Source organism: Culex pipiens, chromosome 2 (genome assembly GCF_016801865.2).
Source record: "Culex pipiens pallens isolate TS chromosome 2, TS_CPP_V2, whole genome shotgun sequence".
NCBI lineage: Eukaryota > Metazoa > Arthropoda > Insecta > Diptera > Culicidae > Culex > Culex pipiens.
This window is the reverse complement of record NC_068938.1, coordinates 216,188,097-216,214,092: the sequence shown is the minus strand read 5'-3', so window position 1 is coordinate 216,214,092 and position 25,996 is coordinate 216,188,097. Positions and strand designations below refer to the sequence as shown.

At 42.1% G+C, this 25,996-nt stretch overlaps 7 protein-coding genes and 1 non-coding gene across 11 annotated transcripts in view; 4 read left to right on the top strand and 4 right to left on the bottom strand.

Annotated features, from left to right (window-relative positions):
- LOC120431053 (phenoloxidase-activating factor 2-like) overlaps nucleotides 1-1,196 on the top strand; it is a 5,778-nt gene extending 4,582 nt beyond the window's left edge. Inside the window, exons 2-3 of the mRNA XM_052708084.1 lie at nucleotides 14-99; nucleotides 160-1,196. Of these exons, the coding sequence (XP_052564044.1) occupies nucleotides 14-99; nucleotides 160-1,147 (1,074 nt within the window). The 3' untranslated portion in view covers nucleotides 1,148-1,196. The remainder of the gene's footprint in view (nucleotides 1-13; nucleotides 100-159) is intronic.
- LOC120431052 (inactive CLIP domain-containing serine protease A28-like) lies at nucleotides 1,190-2,611 on the bottom strand. The gene is made up of 3 exons (XM_039596206.2): nucleotides 2,452-2,611; nucleotides 2,277-2,395; nucleotides 1,190-2,222 (listed from the first exon to the last, which is right to left on the bottom strand). The coding sequence occupies exons 1-3, from the start codon at nucleotides 2,551-2,553 to the stop codon at nucleotides 1,277-1,279; spliced, it is 1,167 nt and encodes a 388-aa protein (XP_039452140.1). The 5' UTR covers nucleotides 2,554-2,611; the 3' UTR covers nucleotides 1,190-1,276.
- A 3,491-nt stretch (nucleotides 2,612-6,102) lies between these two features.
- On the top strand, nucleotides 6,103-7,482 carry LOC120431044 (inactive CLIP domain-containing serine protease A28-like). Its single transcript, XM_039596196.2, has 3 exons — nucleotides 6,103-6,251; nucleotides 6,314-6,405; nucleotides 6,463-7,482. Exons 1-3 carry the CDS (start codon nucleotides 6,162-6,164, stop codon nucleotides 7,418-7,420), a joined length of 1,140 nt encoding a protein of 379 aa, XP_039452130.2. The 5' UTR covers nucleotides 6,103-6,161; the 3' UTR covers nucleotides 7,421-7,482.
- Nucleotides 7,390-12,232, bottom strand: LOC120431048 (zinc finger protein Xfin-like). The gene is made up of 4 exons (XM_039596203.2): nucleotides 12,149-12,232; nucleotides 12,002-12,045; nucleotides 7,887-8,632; nucleotides 7,390-7,818 (listed from the first exon to the last, which is right to left on the bottom strand). Exons 1-4 carry the CDS (start codon nucleotides 12,204-12,206, stop codon nucleotides 7,530-7,532), a joined length of 1,137 nt encoding a protein of 378 aa, XP_039452137.2. The 5' UTR covers nucleotides 12,207-12,232; the 3' UTR covers nucleotides 7,390-7,529.
- A 242-nt stretch (nucleotides 12,233-12,474) lies between these two features.
- Nucleotides 12,475-15,661, top strand: LOC120431047 (protein FRA10AC1 homolog). Its single transcript, XM_039596202.2, has 4 exons — nucleotides 12,475-12,795; nucleotides 14,985-15,144; nucleotides 15,213-15,482; nucleotides 15,544-15,661. The coding sequence occupies exons 1-4, from the start codon at nucleotides 12,526-12,528 to the stop codon at nucleotides 15,609-15,611; spliced, it is 768 nt and encodes a 255-aa protein (XP_039452136.1). The 5' UTR covers nucleotides 12,475-12,525; the 3' UTR covers nucleotides 15,612-15,661.
- A 2,024-nt stretch (nucleotides 15,662-17,685) lies between these two features.
- Nucleotides 17,686-24,036, top strand: LOC120431045 (zinc finger protein 585A-like). Its single transcript, XM_039596197.2, has 4 exons — nucleotides 17,686-17,834; nucleotides 18,257-19,645; nucleotides 22,233-23,660; nucleotides 23,914-24,036. The coding sequence occupies exons 1-4, from the start codon at nucleotides 17,754-17,756 to the stop codon at nucleotides 24,034-24,036; spliced, it is 3,021 nt and encodes a 1,006-aa protein (XP_039452131.2). The 5' UTR covers nucleotides 17,686-17,753.
- On the bottom strand, nucleotides 18,044-18,126 carry Trnal-cag (transfer RNA leucine (anticodon CAG)). The gene has a single exon. It is a non-coding gene; the product is annotated as a tRNA-Leu (tRNA).
- A 264-nt stretch (nucleotides 24,037-24,300) lies between the features above and the next one.
- On the bottom strand, nucleotides 24,301-25,777 carry LOC120431046 (zinc finger C4H2 domain-containing protein). Of its 4 annotated transcripts, none has more exons than XM_039596199.2 (4): nucleotides 25,612-25,777; nucleotides 25,202-25,552; nucleotides 24,891-25,139; nucleotides 24,301-24,692 (listed from the first exon to the last, which is right to left on the bottom strand). In XM_039596199.2, the coding sequence occupies exons 1-4, from the start codon at nucleotides 25,668-25,670 to the stop codon at nucleotides 24,533-24,535; spliced, it is 819 nt and encodes a 272-aa protein (XP_039452133.1). In that variant the 5' UTR covers nucleotides 25,671-25,777; the 3' UTR covers nucleotides 24,301-24,532. The 4 variants fall into 4 exon arrangements, with proteins under 4 accessions (XP_039452133.1, XP_039452132.1, XP_039452135.1 ...); XM_039596198.2 differs by having other exon boundaries at nucleotides 24,867-25,139; nucleotides 25,612-25,775; XM_039596201.2 differs by having other exon boundaries at nucleotides 24,301-24,665; nucleotides 25,612-25,773.
- Nucleotides 25,778-25,996: the final 219 nt, after the last annotated feature.

Sequence of the window (25,996 nt, the reverse complement as noted above, 5' to 3'; positions counted from 1 at the left end):
TTTCTTCTTTAAGAAATGTCCCGGAGGATACTGCGTGGCCATTCACCTGTGCCAAAACAATAGAATCGTGACGGAAGGCGAAGGTTTAATCGATGACCGGTAACATCGAGTCATTAATAAAAAATTACCTCAATTATTACTCAACATCCAACTTTACAGAACTGCCGCTGACGATTACGACGAACCCATAATGGTCAGCACAGACAAAGACGATAACAACGATGTCTGCGAAGAATTTTTGCTCAAGTGCTGTCCTCACGGAGATCGAGCTAACATACGAGTAGTTCCGCCTGTACCGGAAGCTAAAGATCAACCGGACGCTCCACCGCCAATGACCTGCGGTCAGGGTCATCCCGATGGTTACATCTACCGCGTGAACAACACCGATTTCGTTGCCCAGTACGGCGAGTTCCCCTGGACCGCGGCACTGTTCCGCGACGATCCAATGTCAGATCAGCCGCAATACTTTTGCGGTGGATCGTTGATCGATCCTCAGGTCGTCCTAACGGCAGCCCACTGTCTGAGGAACTTCTCCGACCCGCACGGATTGACGGTCCGTCTCGGCGAGTGGGACATTGCCAACGAGAACGAACCGTACGAGCATCAGGACTTTGCCGTGCGGAAGATCATCAAGCACGAGGAGTGGCATACCAAGAAATACCACAACGATCTGGCCCTGCTGATCCTGGACAAGCCGGCCAGTTTGGGTCCGACCATCAACTCGGTCTGCCTGCCGGAAGTGGACGAAGATTTCAACGGTAAACGGTGCGTGGCCGTCGGTTGGGGCAAGGACGTCAAGAAGGACAAGTATGCTGAAGTGCTGAAGAAGGTCGAACTTCCGGTGGTGGCCAACAGGCCTTGCCAACGAATGTTGCGTCAAACGCTGCTTGGACCGATCTTCCAGCTGCACTCGAGTTTCCTGTGTGCCGGCGGAGAAGCCGGAGTTGACATGTGCAAGGGCGACGGAGGAGCACCGTTGATGTGTGATCGAGGGGACGGGAAGTATGTGCAGACCGGGATCGTGGCCTGGGGTGTGGGTTGCGCGCAAGAGAACGTTCCGGGGGTGTATCTGAAGGTGGCCAAGTTTGTCGATTGGATCGAGGATCAGCTAAACCTGGAAGGTATTGAGGCTGTTGCGAGGAACTGAGGGGAAATGAATTGTAATAATTAAGGACTAAATGATTTTTTGGAGCATATGGAGAGTTTTTTATTCGAAACTGGTAATTTCACAATAACCCAAACGATTGATCCCGGTCTTCACAAGTACTAGACATGATCATACCATCGTCAAACCTTCCCGCTGAATCGTCCCCTTTATCCACTCCACAAATTTCGCCACTTTCACGTAAACCCCGGGAACATTCTCCCGACCGCAGTCGATTCCCCAGGCTACGATCCCGGTCTGTACGTACGTTCCGTCACCACGATCGCACATCAACGGTGAACCTCCATCGCCCTTGCACGTGTCCACGCCGACTTCCCCGCCGGCACACAGGAAGCTACCGTCCAGCCGAAAGACCGACGTCAACTTGGTCTGCCTGAGCATCTGTTGACACCGGTCGTGCTCGATCACCGGCACTTTGATCTTCTTCAGCACGTCGGCGTACTGACGGTTCTTGCGGACGTCCTTGCCCCAACCGACGGCCACGCATCGTTTGTTGTCAAAGGATTGACCTGGTTTCGGTAGGCAGACCGTGTTGATGCCCTCGGCCAAAACGACCGGTTTGTCCAGGATCAACAGGGCAAGATCGTTGTGGTACTTCTGGGGGTGCCACTCCTGGTGCTTGATGATCTTATGAACGGCAAAGTCCTGATGGGCGTACGGTTCGTTCTCGTTGGCAATGTCCCACTCGCCGAGACGGACCATCAGTTGATCCGGATGGGTGACGTTACGTACGCAATGGGCTGCGGTGAGGATCACCCGCGGATGGATCAACGACCCGCCGCAGATGTAGGCGGAACCTTCGGCAGATCCCCCGGTCTGGAAAAGTCCGGCAGTCCACGGGAATTCACCGTACTGCGCCAGCGAGTTGTCCTGGACGTGAACAATGTGTCCAGCTGGATATCCGCGACCGCATGATCGGGGTGGTTCCGGAATGACTTCCGGTCGATCCGTTGATATTGCTGGTTCTATCGGACTAATCGTAGTACTATCCTTCTCGGCGGGGCAACATCGCAGTAGAAATTGTTCGCATGGATCCGGATTTTCATCCTTGTTTGTGCTGAGGGAGATACGTTCCAAATTAAGTTGTAACGATCAAGAACGTTCACTATACCTAACTTCAATGGGATCGCTGCCGATGCGATTTCTGATGTCGATCTCAAATTCCTCCTCCGTTACGATGGTCTCGTTGATGCACAGGTGTAGCCTGACGCAATATCCGCCGGGGCATTCCTGAGGAAATCCAGAACATAATAGTCAAAACCACTTGGATCATCACATATACTAACCTCCAAACGATCTACATCAACTAACTTTTGTGCCGAGCCCGATCTCAAGCAGTGCACTATCGTGAAAAGGTACAGAGTTCTTAGTATCACCAGCAAGGTCATCCTGTAGTGTCTCTTACCGGTCTAGTGAACTGAATCCGTCTCGTTGGACTTTCTCGGAAAGACTGAGGTGCGGACTCGCGTAAGATCGCGCTCAGTTCAAAGATTGCGAGGGAATCCCCGTCACCGCGTGTCTACATTATGTACAAAGATGTGTTATTGGCTCCCAGATGGAATTGAAAATAATTCAATTGAAGAATCGAAATGCGTTCTGTAAGGTGATTCACACAAAATGGTCTAGATGAAAAAAAGAGGGATTCGGTCTGAAGATGATCACAAAAACACTCGTTATGCGTTCACCTTATAATCAATTCAATCCCAAACTCAACATTAAAAGAATTTCCTCAGCACCGTAATAATAAAAAATTACTAGACAAAAATTAAAAAATATTATTTTATGAAATTTTACATGCAATACCCTGAGAACAATTTAAAATACATTTTCCTACTTTGCTAGCCATTTTGCATGAATAAATTAGTTAAAAAATATTATAAATTTATCGTGAAAAAAATCATTGAAATGCTGGAACTACGGCAAATTATTTTATTTTTTCATTTTTTATAATCCTTAAACCCCCTCTTCCTCGGATTTGGCCAGAGGCAAGAGACATAAACTTTGAAAAATATATGCAACGGCCTAAAACTTATAATCTTTTTACAAATTTTGAATGTTGGGACCACATATTGGTACAAAACGTAAAAAGTTAGGGATGAAAATATTTTCAAGAATTCGTAGAAATTTTGGAAATTTTTCAAAGTAGCATAACTGTTTTGATGTTTAACGCAATTTCGTTTCAAAATTTCAAAAATCATGCATAAAAAAAAAATGTTTTATGTATAACATCAATTTCAAATTTGCAAGCTATGAATCAATACATGAATACATTGAAAGATTTTATTCTTCAACTTTTACGTTTTACCGACATGTGGTCCCTTTTAATTCAAAATTTGTAATGAAATTTAAAAGTAATAATTTCATTAAAAATGCACATATCAGCGTTATGCAATCCATAATGAATTATTCACTATCGATTTTAAAAGTGTTTTTCAATTTAATTTTTAATCAATAATTTTTGTTGCCCCCTCAATGTTTTGAGGAAATTAAAAAAAGGTGGGAAGAAGAGTTAAAAAATTTAAATTTGCCATGGCCTAATGTAAAAATTAAATAAATTGAAAAGACTACATTTAATGATCGATCAACTATCGTCCCTTTAGAACCTGCTGTCAAAGGAGAGACTTTCTGTGAAGAATGGCCGCGATGCTTTTTTTTAAATAAACTATCAAAAAACCCATTTTGAACACATTATGATGTTCAAAGGGTCATTGTGCTTAATAAAAAATAAACATCGTAGGAAACAATCAAATCAGCAATCGAAACTTAAGTTCTGGACTCAATTATTTTTATTCTTCGAATACTAAAATCGATGGTAACCTATTTAAAATACATTGTACAACAACTATTGGTTGCATTTTTAATCAAAAAAATATGTTTTAATCATTTGACAAATTTTGAATTTTAAACCACAGATAGGTTAAAAACGTGAATCATTAGGAAAAAATGTATTGTTTTAAATTAGCTTTTAGATTTTTCTTTTGATTTTATTAGGGGAAGGTGGGGCAAGACGACCATATGGGGCAAGAGGAACAATCGCTCGTAAGGCCTTAATTTTTCCATTTTGATTATTTCCAGTATGAGGAATTGTTGCTAGCAATGCAATTAGCTGATTCTACTACCACAGAACCGCCAAAACGACGTAAACGCCACGAGGAATAGGATTCAATTAAGTTTTTTTCAAAACCTTTGTTTTCTTATAATATTTGGAAAGTACAAAATAAGGCTTAGGGTTCGTTTTAAGGCTCATTTTATCAAAATGCTATTTTTCCTAGATCAGTAGTGTCCCTACCAATGACTTGCACGTATTATAAAGTATGATTTATGTTTTGGTTATTTTTGTAGAGAGCTTTTAAAAAATCTTGTTTAGGTGGGGCAAGTGTACCATATGGATTTTTAGTATGGAAAAAAATACGAATTGCTGCAGCAACATATTTTATTGTGAAAAAATACATAAAAGTTCTTAAAAACTGGTAAACAATTGTTTTGAAAATTGTCCATATACGATATAATAATATCATGAAAATTTACTATTTATCATCTAAGAAATATTTTTCTTTTTCGTAAAAACGGTCAAATTTTTAGTAAAATATTTTTTAATCTAAAAATGAAAGAAACATTTCAAATACATCCTAATCTGATGTATCTAAGTGATAATAGTTCAATTGTTAGTGAATTAACATGTTTTTTCATGCATTGTTTCTCTTGCCCCAACGGGTTGTTCGTCTTGCCCCACTACACGGAGAAAAAAGAGTTCCTAAAATCGTGAACAAGCGTTCATGAAAATGGGAACCACGAACAAAGTGTTCAAATTCCATTGTACGTTTTTCGAAATCGTACCATGAGATTTGAACACTTTGTTCGTGGTTCCTATTTTCATGAACGCTTGTTCACGATTTTGGGAACTCTTTTTTCTCCGTGTAGTTGAGTAGAACGTACGAAAAATCAAAAATTTTAAAGTCAATTTTTTACTTTAAAAAACAGATTTTTTTAAAAACTTGTTCTATCAAAGTCTCAGTCAAGACCTGGAATAAGATGATTCTTAAACATCCGACAGATTTTTTAACGTTTTTAATGCGTTATAACGAGCATTTCCTTAGCTTGTTACACTTGCCCCACTTTCCCCTATTTATTTTAATTTCACAATTAATTAGTTTGAATAATTGTAAAATTAAAATTATTTATAAAAATCCTTGGATAAAAAGTGATGTTTAAGAAAATTTATAAAATTTAAGCCTTACCCGACAAACTTCGTTCTGCCTTTATTTTGTTTGTATACGTTTTTAACTTTTTTACTTATTCAGCCTCCTGTGATCAAAATTTGATTATACGTAACTTTTCCCATACAATCTGCAGATCTTCCGGAATCGATTCCAGAGTGGCCAAAGATGTAACTTTTTGGCGTAAGAACCTTCTTTGGACTTATAAGAACCCAACGCAACAAAGAGCACCTCGATCCGTCGTTCCGTGTTGAATTGATTCGCGTTTGAACAAAACCGTCGAATTTTTTTATATATAGATTGTTAGGAACGGAAGAACGGTATACACTCAACCCCCGGTGGATGGTCAGTGACATTGGTCACTTTTTCGTTTGACACTTTTTTAGTTAGTACCCCGTTGGTTGGTCAAAGTCAAACTAAAAAGTGACGAACGGTCACTTTTTACACGGCGCTCACGCACACTATCAAAACAAACGTTTGGTGGTGTGTGTGAATTCCGTTTAAAAAGTGACCCCGTTCGTTCGACAACAGTTGGGTCAACCCATCGGGGTTTGAGTGTAACGGTAATTTTTACTATATGTGCTTGGCTTATGACGAGCATATTAAAATAAGTTATAAATAATAACAATTCCATGGAGGGTACTCCCAGCTGATAGCAAACGCAACCTATTAATATTAATCAATGTGCAACTGCAGTATCAATCGACTCAGTCAGTTTTTAACACTCGACGTAGTCGGATCACTGATCTTTTCAGAGAAAAAAAACTTCTCCCAGAGATATGAATTTGATTACACTTGGTATGTTGTGTCTGTTCGGACAGGTTTTGGCACAGAACTCCGACGAAGATGATCCTTTTGAAGATTTGACTGTAAGTACATGCTCTTTTTTCTCCGTGTAGCTGATACGAAAATGTAATTTAAACTTTTTCAGAAATGTCCTGGAGGATATTGCGTGGATATTCACCTCTGTGTGAACAACAGCATCGTAACCGATGGAGAAAGCATCATTGAGTTTGGAGAAAGGTACAATTAGAAATTGGTTTTGATTGAAACGTGTAAAAAATACACTAAATATTCCAGATTTGGAGGAGAACCAATAGAAGTGAGCGTTAACAAGGCCGAAAACGAGGATGAATGCGAAATGTTCCTGAAACGTTGCTGCCCTCACGAGGGGTCCAACCCTCGTATAAACCCCACCTCAAACAATCCCCAAAACGAGGACGATCTTCCAGAACCACCCCCGTCATGCGGCCGGGGCCACCCCAACGGTTACATGTACCGCGTGAAAGACGTATCTGTCGCCCAGTACGGCGAGTTCCCCTGGATGGCCGGACTGTTCCGTCGGAATTCGTCGACGAACGAGCTAGAGTACTTTTGCGGTGGCTCGTTGATCCACAAGCAGGTCGTCCTAACAGCAGCGCACTGTCTGAGAAACTTTACCACCCCGCATGGGTTGACGGTCCGCTTGGGCGATTGGGACATTGCCAACGCGAACGAACCTCACAAGCACAAGGACTTTGCCGTGCGGAAGATCATCAAGCACGAGGAGTGGCACACCCTCAAGTACCACAACGATCTGGCCCTGCTGATCCTGAACAAGCCAGCAACCCTGGCCAAGAACGTCAACCTGCTCTGCCTGCCAACGGGGGATGATTCCTTCGACGACGAACGGTGCGTGGCCATCGGTTGGGGCAAGGACGTCAAGCGGGGAACCTACGCCGAAGTGCTGAAGAAGGTCGAACTTCCGGTGGTTGAGCATCGAGCCTGTCAACGGATGCTGCGGCAGACGAGGTTGGGACCGTTCTTCCGGCTGCACACGGGATTCCTGTGCGCAGGGGGTGAAGCTGGGGTGGACACTTGCAAGGGCGACGGAGGGGCACCGTTGATGTGTGATCGGGGGGACGGGACGTTCGTGCAGGCTGGGATCGTGGCTTGGGGAATGGGTTGTGGGCTGAAGGATGTTTCCGGAGTTTATGTGAGGGTGCCAAAATATTCCGGGTGGATTGAGACGAAAATTAAGCAGGAGAGTTTGGATTGACAACGTAGTGTCTTTTAACCTTTATTTTCTTAACTTAAAAGAAATAATATCAAATTCAATTCAAATCAACTTTTTTTTTGTTAAATTCATCACAACTCCTGCAGGAAGTCTAAACACTGGCCAACTTCTTCCTCCACGACTCTTTAATCCTGCCTTTTGCCTCCAGGTACATCAACGGCTCCCCCGGATGGTTCCGCTCCATGTGAAACACGTACATGTTCCGGTGTACGAACCCTTCGCCCCCACAACCCTCCACGCTGCACCGGTAAGGCCGCTCTCCGCTATGGGTCCGCATATGAATGTTGAGAACCGACTTGGCGTAGAACTTCTTCCCGCACTCGGCACACTTGAAGTCCCGCGTTTGGTTGTGCATTTTCAGATGCGTCGTTAATGCAGTCCTTAAAACAGAGATTAGTGGGAATGTTTGTAATTGGTTTCGTATTAAGTCTTTTGAAGTTTATCTTACTTGGATGCCATCTTCAGCGGACAAATGGTGCACGCATAGCGGCGTTCCCCGTGGACAACCCGCACGTGCTGCTTGTAGGTCATGTTGCTGGTAAACTCCTTGCCGCAGGTCTCACACGACCGCTTTTCCCCCACGACGTGGTTCCTCAGCTCGTGGTTCCGGCGGTTCATCTTGCAGTGGAACTTATCGCCGCACTTTTCGCACTCGTACGGCGTCAACCCGAGGTGCCGGTTCCGGTGGCCATCGATCCGCGTCTCGGGAATCTCCTTCCCGCACTCGTCGCACACGATCGTCTTCTTGGGCCGCGCTTTGACGTCCATCCGGGTGGCGTACTTCCGGTACTGTTCCGTCGACATGTAGGCCGCTTCCTTGTACTTGCGGGCCCACGGCCGCGGCACGAGCAGCCGGTTCCCGTTCTCGTCCTGGTACGGCATCAGTCGGTGGCCATTTTTGCGCCTCATCTTGACCACTCTGACCGACGCAGTCTCGGCCGGTGGTTGCCGGTTCTCTTTTGGAGGTCGGCCGCGCTTTCGCGGCGGGGCCAAACTCGTGATGAGGTCCAGCGTTTGCTGCACGATGTCGGAACAGTCCACCAGGGGGGCTGGTGGCTTGGGAAGGGCGATGGCACCGGATTTGAAGCCTTGCTGGGTTGAACGGCAGGCATGTTTGAAGGTGTAGCATTGTTCCACTTGGGTTTGGCATGGGTCGCAGACGTCGTTCGGCAAGGAGTCTTTGTTGGTGATGAGCTGTAATCGAGGGATTGGGGAAAAATACTTTTAATGTAATTATAAATTCACTATATATTTTAAAACCAATAACAATACATGATCTGTGCTCTACTTCTACTGCCTACTTCCTGCTTCCTACCTCCTACTTCCTAGTTCCTACTTCCTACTTCTTACTTCTTACTTCCTACTTCCTGCTTTCTACTTCCTACTTCCTACTTCCTACTCCGTACTTCCTACTTCGTACTTCCTACCTCGTACTTCCTACTTCGTACTTCGTACTTCCTACTTATTACTTACTACTTCCTACTTCCTATTTCCTTCTTCCTACTTCCTACTTCCTACTTACTACTTCCTACTTCCTTCTTCCTTCTTCCTTCTTCCTCCTTCCTACTTCCTACTTACTACTTCCTACTTATTACTTCCTACTTCCTACTGCCTACTTTCTTCTTCCTACTTCCTACTTCCTACTAACTACTTCTTCTTCTTACTTCCTACTTCCTACTTCCTACTTCCTTCTTCCAACTTCCTACTTCCTACTTACTACTTCCTACTTCTTACTTCCTACTTCTTACTTCCTACTTCCTACTTTCTACTTCCTACTTCCTACTTACTACATCCTACTTCTTACTTCCTACTTCCTACTTCCTACTTCTTCTTCCTACTTCCTACTTCCTTCTTACTACTTCCTACTTCTTACTTCCTACTTCCTACTTCCTACTTCCTTCTTCCTACTTCCTACTTACTACTTCCAACTTCTTACTTCCTACTTCCTACTTCCTACTTTCTACTTCCTACTTCCTACTTCCTACTTCCTACTTCCTACTTCCTACTTCCTACTTCTACTACTACTTCTACTTCTACTTCTACTTCTACTTCTACTTCTACTTCTACTTATACTTCTACTTCTACTTCTACTTCTACTTCTACTTCTTCTTCTACTTCTACTTCTACTTCTCGAACTCGAACTCGATTTGATCAAATCTATAATTTCTTCGACCGAAAACATCATTCCAACTTACAGACAGTTTTCGGTCGAAGAAATTACAGATTTGATCAAATCGACTTTTACAAAGTTCTAGGATCATCTAAACATCTTTACAAATCACAGGAAAAAATAATCTTCCCGATTGGTTATGCACTGAGAAAAATCAATTCCCGTAAAGAAGATACAGCGTCCTCAAAACTCGTCTAAAACGTGATTTTCGAGCAAAAAACACATTTTAGACGAGTTTTGAACACGCTGTATCTTTTTATAGGAGCAAGTTAGAACCATACTCTCTTGGGGAAAGTTGTAGAGCACCTTCCAGAGCATCCGAATATGAATCCGGTTTTAGTACAGCGTGAAACTTGGATTTTTTAAATATTAAAATTCAAAAAAAAATATTTTTCTTATAATGTATATGGACAATTGAATCGCTTTGCGCAAAGTGAGGAGTAAACCAATCGTTCCCAAACTTTGGGGAGTTGTTAAGGACCCTAAAAGGAACTGAAAAAAATCTGTGCTCATTAGATTTGGACAATTTTATTTTTTTCCGTACAACCATATTACACCCTAATGAGTCATGAACACACTTCACGATTACGAGAATTGACTTTTTTTCCGTGTGCTTGAGTACCAGCGGGTTGAAGTTACCGCGGTTCCAACTTTTTTGGGAGGCTTGCGTTGGGCGTTAAATAAGACACCAAAAATGCTCAAATTGATCTGGGAATATAGGGGAATTATACCCATTTTAAGCCTTATAAGGGTTTGTTCAAATATTACGTCCAGAGATTTTCAGGATTTCAGACCCCCCCCCCTCCCCCCTGTCACGCACTTTTCCTATACCTTTAACATGGGCTGTCACAAACCTCAGACCCCCCCCCCCCCCTCCCTCTATTCATGGACGTAATTTTTGAACGAACCCTAAGCGGTCGTGTTTGAATGATGCTGGATAATCTGGAGTGTTTCTTAAAATTCACTAAAACCGAGTACACCAACGAGTAGAGCAACATTTCTGTTCATTTTCACTTTTATTGAAAGTTATGCTATTCCTTTTTCAAGCATTTAAAAAACATATTTCCCAAACGCATTCTAATCAGCCGAGTACATTGGGCCACGCCCATTTTCTTATTTTCAGCTTAGTTCATTTTTTCTTCCAGCGCTCTGTTGGGTCTGCTTATTGCTGCCAAAATGGACGAAATTTTAAGCGAACACTCACGAAAAGTAGCATTTATAGATAAAGATTGCTGGCAACAGCACAAGCGCTGCTGGTGGTGTTGGTGGCCACCCTTTGTTCTCTATTAGCCTTCGCTTCTCGCTCGGTTTTCTTCAGCCTTCGATTGGAATGGGTGGTCAAAATTGAAACGTCAAAAGACTTAACGCGTTTGTTTTTTGATGGCGTTTGCTAATTATTTACATGTTTCGGGATTATTTTTCAAGTGAGTGACTAACTAATGTTCAAAAGAACATGTTGCCGGTAGTTGGAAGCAATGTTATATCTCAAGCGCTTTGAAATCATTAGCGCAAGTGATGAGATATTGAAGGCGACTTTCGTTAAGCAGTTAACCTCTGATCTTGCATGTAGATGTGTGTGCCACCAAAATGATGAGAAATGGTCTCGCAAAATAGAAATTATGATCGAAAGTGTATTAAATTTGATCTTTTTGGAAAGTAAGTAGCATACATTTGCGTGATTACTCGAGGCGGTACTGTTGCTGGTAAGTTTATAGCCTAAATTGTATTTTTGGAGCTTTAATCGAGCATCAAACTCTCCATATGACGAAGATAGGTGTTTGATTGGAATGGGTATATTTCCCTCGATGGCCTATTCGGAATATTAATTTACGGACCATTACGGACTTGATCGGTTGCCCTTGGCTGATGCCCTGGATTATGATCAAAACTTTCCAATAACAGTAATCGATCCAATTTACATCTTCGTTGAACCTCATGTTCCATTGCTGACCAGCCTGAAGCTTCGAAACATAATCAGGCCAGCACCACAAATCCACTTTGCATACATCTGCCCTCCTCAACCAAGCGAGCGCGCCCGCGAAACCCGAAACCCACTTGAGCCAGCCAACTTGAACTCGCCAAGCCCAGATTTCCACAAAGAAAAACTTAAAGTGCGCGCGTACTCTTCAATCACATCATGTATCCAATCATAATAAAGCCACAAACCAACGATTATTTTCGCTTTCACTTTTGACCACGTTTTCCACACCGCCCCACGCCCCCCCGGCTTCCGAACTTGCGGACGACGACGACTTGAGTGGGGAGTTCAACGCGCGCGCGCTTCAAGAGCTTCAACGAGGACTTCAACGATGGTCATTTCGCCAAAATTACGCGGGGTTCAAAGACCAGCACGCGGAAACTTGTTTTTCCTTGTTTTAAGGTTCGGAACTTACCCACATACAAATCACGTCGTTGGCCTTTTCCTGGAAGTGACGGTCTGAAAAAAGATTAGAAAAAATAGTTGTTTAAGGTAAAATTTGGCTAAATTGGTCAAAAATCTTGTTTTAAACCCAGTTAATATTTAAACCAACTTAACTTACCTTTCTTAAGAATGTCATTCTTAGGAGAATTTTTTCCACAAAGTCGACACATTACCATTTTAAAACAAGAAATTTTAAACGCTCCACAAAAATTGAAAAACCTCCGCCGATCGCGAACTTTCTTGCGCGTCTGGCGCGTCGCGCAAAAACTTATCACACGCGTGAAGATTATCATGCTGGATGCTGCGTCAAATGAGAGTGAGAGCAAAGAGAGAGAACTCACTCTCAGAACTGAGAGTCATCGTCGAAGCACTCTCTGAAAAAGTTTCGTTTGACGTTTCTGAAGGGTTTATTTACAAAACACACAAACTTGGCGAATCGAGTGCGCGTCGCCGGGAATCGTGTTTCAAGTGACCGGAAACCGGTGTCCCGTCAGGATGTCCCGCCGGTTGGCCAAGCTGAGCCCGTACGAGCTGCACAAGCACCTGATCAACGAGTACTTTTTGACGCGGCCCGGGGCGACGCGATGGCTGCAGCGAGATTCGTCCCGGGACAAAACGGACCACGACGTGATCCGGGAGAACCATCGGTTCCTGTGGGACGGGGAGACGGTCGATTCGTGGGAGAAGGAGCTGGCCAAGAAGTACTACGACAAGCTGTTCAAGGAGTACTGCATTGCGGATTTTAGCCGGTACAAGGAGAATAAGGTGGGTTTTGATTTGGAATTGTTTTTGTTATGGGTAGAACAAAAAAGGGTAAAGGGAACAGAATTGGGTCATAACATTAGGCTTAAATTGGTGATTTTATTATTTACAACGATAAAGCTTATTTTTCTGAGTATAATGACCCTTTGTACGACCACAAAAAAAAATCAAAAGGGTTTTTAATCAATTAAAAAAAATAACTTCTCGACCCTTCTTGTCAGAAAAGGTTCTACTTGACAGCTCGTTCCAAGGGGACCATAGTTGATCCATCGAAAAAATGTTGTCTTGTCAATTTATAATTTTGCATTAAAATGAAAAAAAAAAAGTTATCAGAAATGGTTTTTAATTGTGTTTCTTACCGTTGCACATAAAAATTTACTTAGGGCTTTAGGTTTTTTGAAAGTTTTTGATCCTTTTTCTGCATACAAGTTGCCATAAATTTTTGTGGGCAAAATTACATACAAAATGCCAATGTACGAAATTCTGTATCCTGAAAAGGGATTTTCTGATCGATTTCGACTTTTCGGAAAAATAGGTGCACAGGAAAATCTTTTTTTATTTAATTTTTTATCACTAAAAGTTGAATACTCAAAAATTTAAATTTAATTTTCGAAATTTTTTATATGTTTTAGGGGACTGAAAAATAAATTCTATGAGCCTATATTTTATAAAATCGGGTTGAGGAGACATTCATTTTTGAAAAAATCATGTTTTTTAGAAGTTTATAAAAACTTGACAAAACAATTATTAAAAATCATTTTTAAAAGCAAATTAATGCAATCGAAAAGTAAATAAATTTTTGTTTGTTAAATTGTATCCTTTTCACGTTATAGTTACTGAAATTAGAGATCCTTAAAAATATAATAAAAGCACTTTTCTCTCTTAGACTTTGAAATCGTTCAATTAGTTTCTAAGATACATGATTTTTTTTATTGTCACCTAATTAGCCTGCATTTTTCAACTGACGACATCTCCGAAACTATTGGTCCAATTTTCAATGTTAAAATATGAAACTTTTGGGAATTTTTTGATCTTTTCAATTCAAAATATTTCAAAATTATAAAATCAAGCATTACTTTTGAAAAGGTCTACAAATAGATAATATTCTAAATTCATAGCTTAGACCAAATTAATTTTTTGGTTAGTTTTTTGAAATTGAATCAAATGTGACAGTACAATTTTCTAAAATATTGGTTTATATGTAAATTTTAAACAAAATTCCGAATTTATAAGTTCTCGATTAAATTTTCAAAAGGCCCTATCTGCATAGGAAACCCATGAGGGGTAGGTTGTTTTGAAAATTTAATCTAGAGTTGACTGTAAAATGTTTCATTGATTCAAAAAATGTTGTTTGAAGATAACAACAATGTTATCAAAGATTCTCGATGAAAATTTTATATGTACACTGCCGTTCTACGCATAATTGTCCCATTTTCAAAAAAGTGCAACTGAGAAAAAAGCGATTGAAATTTTTCGACCGATTTCTGTGTTTCTACGCATAATTGGGTCCTAAAATGAAGCTTAGATTGCTGATATTATTGTTTACAGCGATAAAGCTTATTTTTCTGAGTACAATGACCCTTTGTACGACCACAAAGAGTTTAAAATGGATTTTTAAATCAATTTTTAAAAATTAACCTCGCGGTCCTTCTTGACAGAAAAGCTCCTACTTGACAGCTCGTTCCAAGGGGACCATAGTTGATCCATCTAAAAAATGTTGTCTTGTCAATTTTTTTTTTGCATTAAAATAAAAAAAAGTGATCAGAAATGGTTTTTAATCGTGTTTTTTACCGTTGTACATAAAAATTGACATAGGGCTTTAGTACCCAATTGTCCCGTGGGTCCCTATTCACTCCATAAGTCCCTAATCACTCCAGTTAGCAGTTTCTCACTCTTATTTGTAATCCTCTTGCTATACAATTGGTAAACAAGACACAATACTTCGTTAAATTGATAATTTCGTGAAAGAAAATACTTGGTGGGAAAATTATGCGTAGAAGTACAACGATGTGACAAACAGACTTGGTGTTGTTTTTAATGAGTTTCCGAACAAAGTACCAGATTTTATGTGTTTTTCTCAAAGTACACATCAAACTAAACTTAAAAATGTAATAAAGTCAAAATCGTCCAAAACTGACATGGGACAATTATGCGTAGAACGGCAGTACACTACAAAAAAAAATACCTCATAGGTTGCAATGCGCTGGCGAATCGAAAAGGAGGTCGTCGTCGGCAAAGGCCAATTCATCTGCGGCAGTCGAGCATGCGAGGAACGAGACACGCTGCGCAGCTGGGAGGTCAACTTTGCCTATCTGGAACATGGGGCCAAGAAGAACGCCCTGGTCAAGTTACGTGAGTAGTCGAGAGGGACATTTTCGATAGTTTGACCAAGCATACAAATGACGAGGGTTTTGTTCAAGGATTGTGCCCGAAATGTTCGGATAAGTTGAATTATCACTCCAAAAAGCGGGAAATTAAGCGGTTGAAGAAACGGGAACGTTCGCAGAAAAAGTCTAGGAGAAGCGGTGACACCGAAATCGAGGAAGACGTTACAGCTGTGGAACAGCAGGATAAGTCCAAAGAAGACGCACAAGAAATTGATCAAGAAATCAGCAAACCACCAGAATCGACAAATGAGCTCGATTTGCCGAGTGGATCTTCAACTTCCGCGGAGAATCTTTGGTCAAAAGGTTGGTCTTTAGATATTTGTTTGGGTAGTTTTAACTTATTTTTATTTTTACATTAAAACAGGTCCAGAAATCGAGGATAAAACGAGGGAAGAGGAATTCGACGAATATTTGGAAGATTTACTCCTATAAAATTTCAGCCTATTTTCTATTTCAGCAATAAATAAAGCAATTTAAAGCAATGTGCTGTCATCCTTATTGAAAAAACATCACATTTAATATTCCGATGGCTCTGTTCTCTTTTGTGCTATCGAGCAGACGGAAATAACTTTTGAATAACATTTTTTGATATTTGAAAATACTAGGCCAATAACATTTTATGTTATTTAGGGGAAATTCTCGTATGTTTGGCAGGTTAAGGACTCGCTCCTAACTCCATCCATTTTGCTGATTTTCACTATTTAAACAACTAATTTTGCAAAACTTTTGATAGAAACTTGCTTGCGCACTTCTTATTGAGCTATTTATCACTCGATTTCAGTTGAAAACGCTTTTAATTAGCTTTAATTGAATGTCAAAGTTCTGACCTGCCAACATTAGAGTCACGCTGGAATTAGATGCTGTTCCCCTATAACAAGATTTGTTATTCGTCGCTATGAATTTTTTGTTATTAGTCTAATAAAATTGTTAGTTATTCTTTGAACAAATCTTCGTTATAATTTTTTGTTATTTTCACAACTAATCCGATCATCCCAATAACAGTTGGAGCTATTCTTCCATAAGAAAAAATGTTATTCCAAAGTTGTTTTGGCTTTCAACCAATATCAGACCGATAACAAATGTTGTTATGATAACATAAACTGTTATTAAACCCTTATGCAAAAATTGATTTTTCAAGAAGACTCCATAACACTTTCTATTATTTTAACAGTATTTGTTATTGAAATGGCATGAATTTTGTTATTACCATCTGCCCGGGTAAGCTTGTTAGGGTTCCTATCTAATTAGCATAAGAAATGTGCTAACTTGTCGCACTTTTTTGACGTTCCGATAAAAATGCGTTTTAATTGCACGAATGTAAACAACAATTAACGCGTTTTGGTTGTCTGACTATTATGTGCATTGTCCCGTAGTTTGGTAGAATTTGGTTGCCGGAGTCCCGAGTTATAATAACAAATGTTTACGGTAGTCTGCCATACGTGTGTCTAACGCGTTCTGACTTGCAATCCCTTTGGCCAATTCTCGCACTTGCATCAATTTTCAGGCTGTGTCAAGATAGCACGACAAGATTGCAACTTCTTTCATATGTAAAGTGACAAAAATAAACTTTGTGGATCTGTGAAGGTTAGGCATTGTGAGCTGCACAAAATGACGTTCTCAATTTGGTCCAAAATGCTTGTCACTCGTGCATTTTGGACCAAATTAGCACGATAACGATGAATTTAACAGGAAATTCCTTCGATTCGCAAATACCATGCTGCACTTGGGGGCATAACAAATTTACTAAAATAGAATTATTAATTGAAAAATCTTGTAAAATCTACTGTAAACAATTGGGAAAACATTGTATAGTGTTTATTAATGCGCTTATGAAAAAAAAATTAATTTTTCATCTTTTTTCAAATTTTGAATTGTAAAAGTCGTTAAAGTTTAGGATAAAAATATTTCCATAAATTCACTGTAATTCTGCAAATGTTTTAAAGCAGCAAATTTGTAATAATGTAATTACTTGTTATTAAATTTATTGTAGTTTTGCGATGCTTTCCGTTTCGAAATTTTAAAAATTATGCTTGACACTTTTAATTTTGTTGACCCGGCAAAAATAATTATTTACTCTTTTTCCACTATCTTTTTCCCCTGAAATTGCACCAACACACGCAGGAATCTGTTAACTGGATCCAACTGTAATTTTTCGTTATGTTTAAATCCTTGACCTGGTGCACAGTTTATACTAACAGGCTATCGTAACCAATAAAACAACAAATTACAAATTACAAATTAACTGAATATGTAATTTAATCAACTACAAAATCATTATCATTATTATTTTAATTATTTAACTAGCAAGTCATTAAACTTATTAAATATTGTAATTCTCACACAAAAACTTATAAATTACTTTATAAATGATTCCAGCCACAAAAATCAACAAAAGTTAACTTCACGCGCAAAACATTTCCGAAGGGCACACTCTCTTCCTCTCTTCAACTGTCATTTCTATCTGTCAAACTTGTTTGACATCCCGTTCGCTTGAAAAAGTGTAAACAAGGCAAATTTTAGTGCGATTCTTGCCAAATGGATTCGCGTTTTTGAAGTGTTTTTCCTTTTCAAAAAATGTCGGAAATCGTACTCAGTTCCGACTCGGAAGACCAGAAGCCCAAGCTCGAGCCGGAGCCGCTGGATTGCGATGAGGTGGTAAGTTATTTAGAGAGGTTAGAGGGTGTTATGGTTGGGGCGATTTGTTTTGGTTCTGAGTTGGTAACTACTTTTGTAGCGGTTGAAATATTGTTATTAAAACGTTAATTTTACTGTTTAAAAACATTTTGTTTAACAAAAACAGTGACAAACCTGTCAGATTTGCGTTGCGTTTACAAAAAAAGAGTTTCAACCAGCAAAAAAGACATTGTCAGAAGTGGGATTCGAACCCACGCCTACAGAGTAGACTACGACCTGAACGTAGCGCCTTAGACCGCTCGGCCATCCTGACTTGTTGAGCTCTGGGCTTCAGCAACAGATGTGACGACGCTCGGGCGAACTCGTTAGGGTGTCCCGGAATCAGCTATTATTAGCAGAATAGTTTTTCAAAAGTTTACAAAATTAATTGTTATTTGTTCTAGCCCTCACCGCCTCCGGTTTACAATCTCCAGTCCGTGTTTGACTCGCTGGACTATCTGATCTCCCAGGATGGGTACTTGTGCGTGGCGTGTCCGGTTCACCGGAGGCGACCCTTCCGCGACATGAAGGACCTGCGTCGGCACATGATTGGCCACGTGAATGGTGGGCGAAGTTCGTCGACGTCGGAAATCCGTTGCACGCACTGTGGGTTGTGTTTTGGGTCGGTGTTGCAGTTGCGGAAGCACTTGCTGGCGGAGTTGGATCGGGAGTATGGGGGGCCGTCTAACTCCGGAGATGACCCGGCTTGTTTGGGGAATGAGTTCGAGGATAGCGGGGACGAGGAGGAAGTGATTAATTACGTCGTGAAGGGAGGTACGTTGACTTGTTCGGTTTGTGACGCCGAGTTTGGACTGGTTACGAGGTGGAACAAGGAAAAGTTCAAGATGCACGTCGGGAAGGATCACTGGAAGCCGGCGTTGTACAAGTGTGAAGAGTGCGGCAAGCGGTTCTGCGAGGAGGCAAGGTTGGAGAAGCACTTGAAGAAGCACGCTTTAGTTATGAGCGTTGGTTGGATGGGGACGGAACCGACGACAACAACCTGCGAGGTTCAAATTGACGCTGAAGACGCTATGAAAGATCCCGTTGATATCCAGGACGAGCTGCTACCTCAACCGGAAGTTTTGATCAAAACGGAACCGGTAGAAGACGAACAACCTGGTGCGATCATCATCCAACCGGCAGAATCATCCGAGAGTTCCGAATCGGAATCCTCCTCCGAAGATGACAAAACCGACAAGCCCGTCTTCACCAGCAAGAAGAAACAGGCCAAAGCCGACCGAATCGCGCGCAAGGAAGCCCTCCTGAAGACCGCCGTCCGCAAAATCTCTGACGGCACCGACGGCAGCCCCATCATCCTGGCCTGCAACATCTGCGACGAAGGCTTCCTCAAGCAGGACCTGCTCGATCGGCACATGGCCACCAAGCACGACGACCGCGACCGTCCCTTCCGCTGCGAGAAATGCCCCAAAACGTACATGAGCAACGCGAATCTGCAGGAGCACGTCCGGATGGTGCACGAGGGCGTCAAGTTCACCTGCGACCAGTGCAACATCCAGCTGGGCTCCAAGAGTTCCTGGAAGCGGCACATGCGAGGTCACTCCGAGAAGGGCCACTGCTGCGACATTTGCCAGGAAAAGTGCTCGTCCCACTCCACGCTGATGACGCATAAGCGACGGGTGCACGAAAACTCGACGAAGAACTTTATCTGCGTGGACTGCGGGAACACTTATGACAACGGGTCGGCGCTAAGGGATCACCGGGTCACGCACACGTCGGAGCGCAAGTGGGAGTGCGCGACGTGCGGCATGAAGTTCAAGCGGAATCACAATTTGGTAAGTTTTGGGGTTTTTTGACGAAGAACTTTGTCCTAAGGGCTCTATTTCTGATGCGGTGTCAATCCAGTAAAACGAAAAGTGTTGCGCGTTACGTCCCGGGCAGACGGTAATAACAAAATTCATGTCATTTCAATAACAAATACTGTTAAAATAACAAAAAGTGTTATGGAATATTCTTGCAAAATCCATTTTTGCATAAGACCGATTCTTAGCGAAGCTACACCAAAATGTAACATTTTTCAATTTTCAATGTGATTTTTAATATGAAAAAAAATATTTTTATTATGATTCAATAATTGCAATGTGCTTTAAATGCGTTTTCTTAACTTCAAAGCCAAGAATATTGACCAAATATGGTCTGCAAGCCATTGAACGGGAGAGGAGTTTTTTTAAATTCTTAAATTCCTAAATTCTTAAATTCTTAAATTCTTAAATTCTTAAATTCCTAAATTCCTAGGTTCTTGAATGCTGCCTTTTTTGTTACCATCTTAGATTACAGAAAACCTGATAAAATTTGAAGTATTTAAAATCTCAAGATCGAGGATTTATGACAATTTTAAAATTTTATTATTTTTCTTTATTTAGTTTTGGTTTTAGTTTTTAGATTTATATTTCTAAATGTTGAAATTTTTGATTTTTTTGCCAAAATGTTTGTTTTGGCTTTTCCCTCTAGTTTACCTAATCCTAGCAAAAATTTATTATAAGCTTTTCAAGATTCTTTGTTCTGAAATTACAAAATTGAATTTATTATGAAACTCTTTTATATGTTTGTCGCAAAAATGTTTTTCTTAAAATGACGCGGATTTCGCGCGGATTGGGTTTTGGGATGGCGCGGATATTTTTTTCGATTTCTCCGTAACAACCCTGAATAAAGGAATTTGAGAGTTCAAGAATTAATAAAATATGGTCTCTTCGGGAAAGTTGTTTCAACTTTAATTAAGATCCAGCATCCGAGATTTAAGGGATTGTTCAACTACATTTTACATATTTTTCCCAAACAACATTCAAGGGCTTACAAGGTGGAGTTCCCGTGGTCAGATTGAGCTTAGATTTGGAATCTATTCCAAAACACCCAAATATCTAAGTTTGATAAATAATGACTTTTCGAAAAGCTCGAGCAGGTTGTATTTTGTTTTTATTTTTATAAAATGTATTGATCGTGTGATTGATCGTCTGTAGGCTCTGGTCAAGGAAGAAAACTTTTTTTTTTAATTTTATAGCAAAAATATTTTTTTGTAAAATTATTTAAGAAGATGTTTTCTTCAAATATCCAGAAAACTGTTTACTTTAAATACAAACATTGTTGAAAAAACCTAGATCTTTTTAAAAACCGTAAACATGTGCTTGAAAAATGCACACTTAATTGTATATTTTTCTTATTTTTTAATTTTTCGGAATCTTTCTTAAGGTTCTGCAAAATTACATGTTTTTTCAAGTTTTTGTCTCCAAAACCTTTAGTTTTTTTTTCAAATACAATCAAAAATGGCATTGGCCTAATTCGTTTGAATTCTGCCAAAATCAACCAATGTGTGGTTTTTATGGTCGATAAGAAAAAAATGATTGACAAAATAAAAAAAAAGTTTTTAAGTTTTTGCAGAACCCATCGTTAAAAAAATAAAATAAAAAAATCATTGAAGTTTTTCAATATCTTAAATTTCCAATATTCAAAAAGGAAAATGCATGAAACCATAAAAACGCTCTAAACAATATGTTAGTAAAAAATAGAAAATAAAAAAAAATGGTGGTCTGGAGAGGTCAGGGAATTTTATTTTGGGATTTGGATCGACACCATGTTTATCTACTTCATAAATTACTATATTTTACTATTGATTCTTTACATAGTATATTTCCTTCACTGTCCTTTGTTTTGAAACTTCACCTTTTTCTTAAGCAAGTGAGGTTCGAGCCCTTACTCAATTTATGGAATGATTAAAGGATTAACTCAAATATTACTATTGTACTTTTGAAAAACTTTTCTAAAATGCCTAGGACCAAAATATTGTAACAAAATACCGCGGCAAAAGAAATAGAAACAGACAAACACGACTCAACAATAGGGAAGATTTCAGGAGAAAACAATACACAGTAAATAACAATTAGTTTTTGAATTCAAACTAAAAATATATCAGTTTTTGCTTTAATGAAAGTTGATAGGCACACTATAAATGTCATTTTATGTTAACGCACATAAGAGCGTCTGGTGCTTGGTTCGTGGCATAATCGGATCTGGACAGAACTGAAACTCGCGGGTTAGCTAGTGCACAGTAATTTGTAATCTAAACTTTATTGCTCTTGGTTTCTGTCGGTTTATTAAACTGTAGGCGCTTATACTTACATCAAACCCTACGTAATGTACCGCCCCCGGCCGAGTTAAAATGCGTAACCGGAAAAGAAGGTGTGCATGCCTGGCACGAACACTCAAAGCGTGTTCTAGCGTGTTGCTCGTACTGACTCAGAGCAAGGGTGAGATGTAGGTGTAAGGGCAGTGCGTGTTCGTCGGGAACCTAGTGCATAAGATCGGTCAAGGCCCGTTCTTACACTGAAAATTGCGAATTGCGAATATCTGCTTCTTGTCTCTTCCCAGATAAGCCACCAGAGGGTCCACGCCGCGGGTCGCCCAGTCGTGACGTTCAAGTGCCAGGAGTGCGACGAAGAGTTCACCACCAAGGGCGCGTTGGCCGCGCACAAATCGTCCCACGGCCGCATCACCTGCCGGCTGTGCGAGCAAACGTTCAACGACCAGGCCGAACTGATGAGGCATCGCCGCGAGGATCACAAAATTACCAAGCGCGACCCGGGCGTAACGTGCCGCACCTGTCACCAGCGGTTCGCCGATCAGGGCGAGATGCTGGAACACCGAGCGGAGGCTCACCCGATGACAGATCCGATGGAGTGTGAGGTTTGCAAGTCCGTGTTTGGATCGGCGTCGGCACTGCGGGCTCACATGAGGGGACACGCGCCGAAGACTCGCTCCCACGACTGTCCCAACTGTGACGAGAGCTTCATCTGTGCGTTGATGCTGCAAACTCACATCAAAGAAACCCATCCGGATATGAAGAACCACGTTTGTGACCTGTGCGGCCGCGGCTATCCGACGAGGAAGCAGCTGTTGGCGCACATGGGTCGTCACCGGAATCCGAACCGCGAACGCGCCTCCAACACCCCTGGACAGTACATGTGCCACATCTGCGGCAAAGAGTTCAACTTGCGGGCATCGTTCAAACGCCACGTGTTCAACAATCACACCAACGCGCGTGACTTCAAGTGTGCCGTTTGCGACAAGCAGCTGGTCTCGGCCGAAGGCCTCAAGCTACACCTCAAGAGTCACGACGAGCAGCACTTTATGTGCTCGACCTGCGGCAAAGGATTCTCCCAACCGTACAGACTCCGCGCGCACATGCTGCTGCACGAGCGTGAACTCGCCGAGGAGCGCTGCCCAATCTGCAATCGCGCCTTCCGCGACAAGAAAAAGCTCGACCTCCACATCAAGTCGCACACCGGCGAAACGGAGTTCAGCTGCACGCCCTGCCAGCGCTTCTTCGCCTCCGACAAGCTGCTCCAAAAGCACATCCAGCGAATGCACCAATCGTCCACGCCCTGTCCAGTGTGCGCGAAGGTCTTCCCCACCGAAGCCAAGATGAAGAACCACAGCCGCATCCACGACAATCCGACGTTCTTTGAGTGTCCGACCTGTTACACGTGCATCAAGGAGAAGAAGCACTTTGAAGCGCACATGAAGGGGCACCTGCAGGGTGGAGTTCGATTCACGTGTCGGTTTTGCCCGCTGACGTTCTCGCTGGCCAAGACGTGTCGGAATCACGAGCGGAGATTCCACGCGGAGCTGGTAGGGGAAGCGGTGGGGGCTGGGGAAGGGGCGAGCGGGGAGAAGCCGGCCAAGAAGAAGAAGCGGACGATGAAGGAGGAGGACGACGGGTTTGCTGCGGACGGATTGATGGACGATCCGCTCGGGATGATGGACTTTACGATGGGCCAGCGAGAGGATGACGTTAGTGTAGGTTAAGAAATGAAGTGTAGATTTGTCGTGAAAGAGTTGTTGTCATTTTCTTCGAAAGTCCCTGATTTTTCCAGTTCTCAATTTCTAGGTGACAGGATGACAGCAAAGCACATAAACAGAAGGAATTTGGAGTACATATTTGAAACAGCCGGAAACAACGGTTACAGCAAAATTACTATCCAAGCAATCATCGACAAGAAGGGAAGAAAGCTCCACAAAATGTCACTCACTACCCTTACGTCACCAGCAGAGCCACTACGAAAAAAAGCAGCAGTTGGAATCCATCTTAGGTTCAACGAAGGACGACTTTAGGAAAAACCGGCATCTACAAGGTTTCCTGCAGTTACGATACGAGCTACATCGGACAAACTAAGCGATTACTACAAACCAGATTGGAGAAACATCTAACTAAGGGTGTATAATGGTCAAGGAGGAAAAACAGACGTCGCCGTCGCCGGCAAATTTTCAAAATGCAAAGTTTCTCTTGCGGTTACTGGGTAGTCAGCGACTAACCTAGAGCTCAGCCATGAATCCTGCGAAGTTGCTGCTTGTGTCGCTCCAGTTACCGAATAAGGTAAGTCCGCAACCTTTTCCAATTGGATTTCTTTTTGTTCCTCTCAAATTACTAAGATTCCGCTTACACTAGCTTATTTATTGATAGAAATGATTCGTTAACCGCGCTGCGATCTACTGGCTAAAATGGTCGATTACACTGTACGAGATATAGATGTTCGTAACTAAATATTTGTTTAAAGTTTAAAATCGTCTGCGTCCGTACGCAAAGTAAATAAGTACTTACCACCCTGCTCGGGATAAACATATTTAAAATAAGAATCAGTCAATACACAAAATACACATGTTTACGGCGATTAGTGCTCCTTCTTTTTCGGCTTCTTCGGGTTGCGCGAGCGACTTTTGGCCTTGCACAGCGGACAGATCGGGGCGTTCCGGTGGATCTGCTGGTGGCACGACAGACACGACTTCATCGGCGGCGGTTGTTGTCTGCAGAGGGAGCGAATGCTTTGAGAACTGGGGTAAATTGTTTTAGTTGAAAGGTTTTTTTGTGGTGAGGTTTTTGGGGGACGGATAGGGATCGTAATCAACGCAAGGGTAGAATTGTGTGTTAAACCGAAGGTCGTGAAGGGGGTTTGTTAGAACTTAGGATAATTGAAATAGGGGGATGAACGAAAGAATGTAATTCACCTCAGATTGACATTGAAATCAGACCTGAACGTCGGGTGACCGATTCCGATGGACGATGGCGCTGGCTGGAGACGGTTGGTGGGAATTTCCGGGGGTTTGTTGATCCGCATGGCCACCGGCGGTGGTGGCAGGAAGCCAGGTGGAGCCGTCGGGGGCAGGTTTGTAACGGGACCGTCCGGAGGCAACGGGTGGTGGGCGGACAGCGGAGGACGGGCGAAGCTGGCTGCCGTTGCCGCCATGGATTTGTTGGCCGTGTAGTAGTTCTGGAAGCGACTGTAAGAAGAAAAAAATGAATGTTAGAACAGGCCCTTCCTCAATCGGAATCAGTTTACTACTCTGGAGAGATAATGGATCCATCTTCCTCGTGCAGTTCCGGTAGACGTTCCATCCCGAGATAGTCCCGTCGCATGGTGTCCACCTCCGTCTTCAGCGGAACGTACTCCTCGTGGAACCGGTTCGCCATGTTGATCGACCGGATCCGGTTCTCCTCGGCCTGCTTGATGACCGTTTCCATCGCATTTATGTCCGCATGGATCTGCCGGAGCTCCTCGACGTGGCTCATCTTCTCCTGCATCAGCATCTCCAGCTCCCGGCGGTACTCGGCCAGACACTTCTCCTCCGCATCCCCATTCTCGACCTCGCGGACAATCTTCAGCTTCACCTTCTCCAGCTGAAGCGTTTTCGAGCTAAAAAAAACCCTCATCAATCAACAAAACTCAAACCAACACGGACCGGATCAACCTACCGGATGTCCTTCATCGCTTCCAGCTTCGCGTAGATCGTCCTCTCGTCTACGGCCGTCATTTTCTCAAAACTCAAGTCAATACCGCCCAAAAAATCCCCAATTTATCCAAAAAATCACCCCTTTTTCCTGATGCTGCTGCTGCAATGTTGATGGAAAATGGCCGCGATTAATCTTTTTTCATCTTGTTCGCACCTTGTTCCGCTCCTGCGCGCGCGCCTCTACCCTTTCCATTCACCCTGTCATCTCATTCATGTTCCTTCGGACCTGTGTCACGCACACCAGCGAACGAATGTTTACAAACAAAAGGCCGGGTTTTGTTTCCCCTTTTTTCGATTTTGGCTTTGTGTGTTTGTTGGATCGCGCAAAAGAGAAACAACTTGAGCCA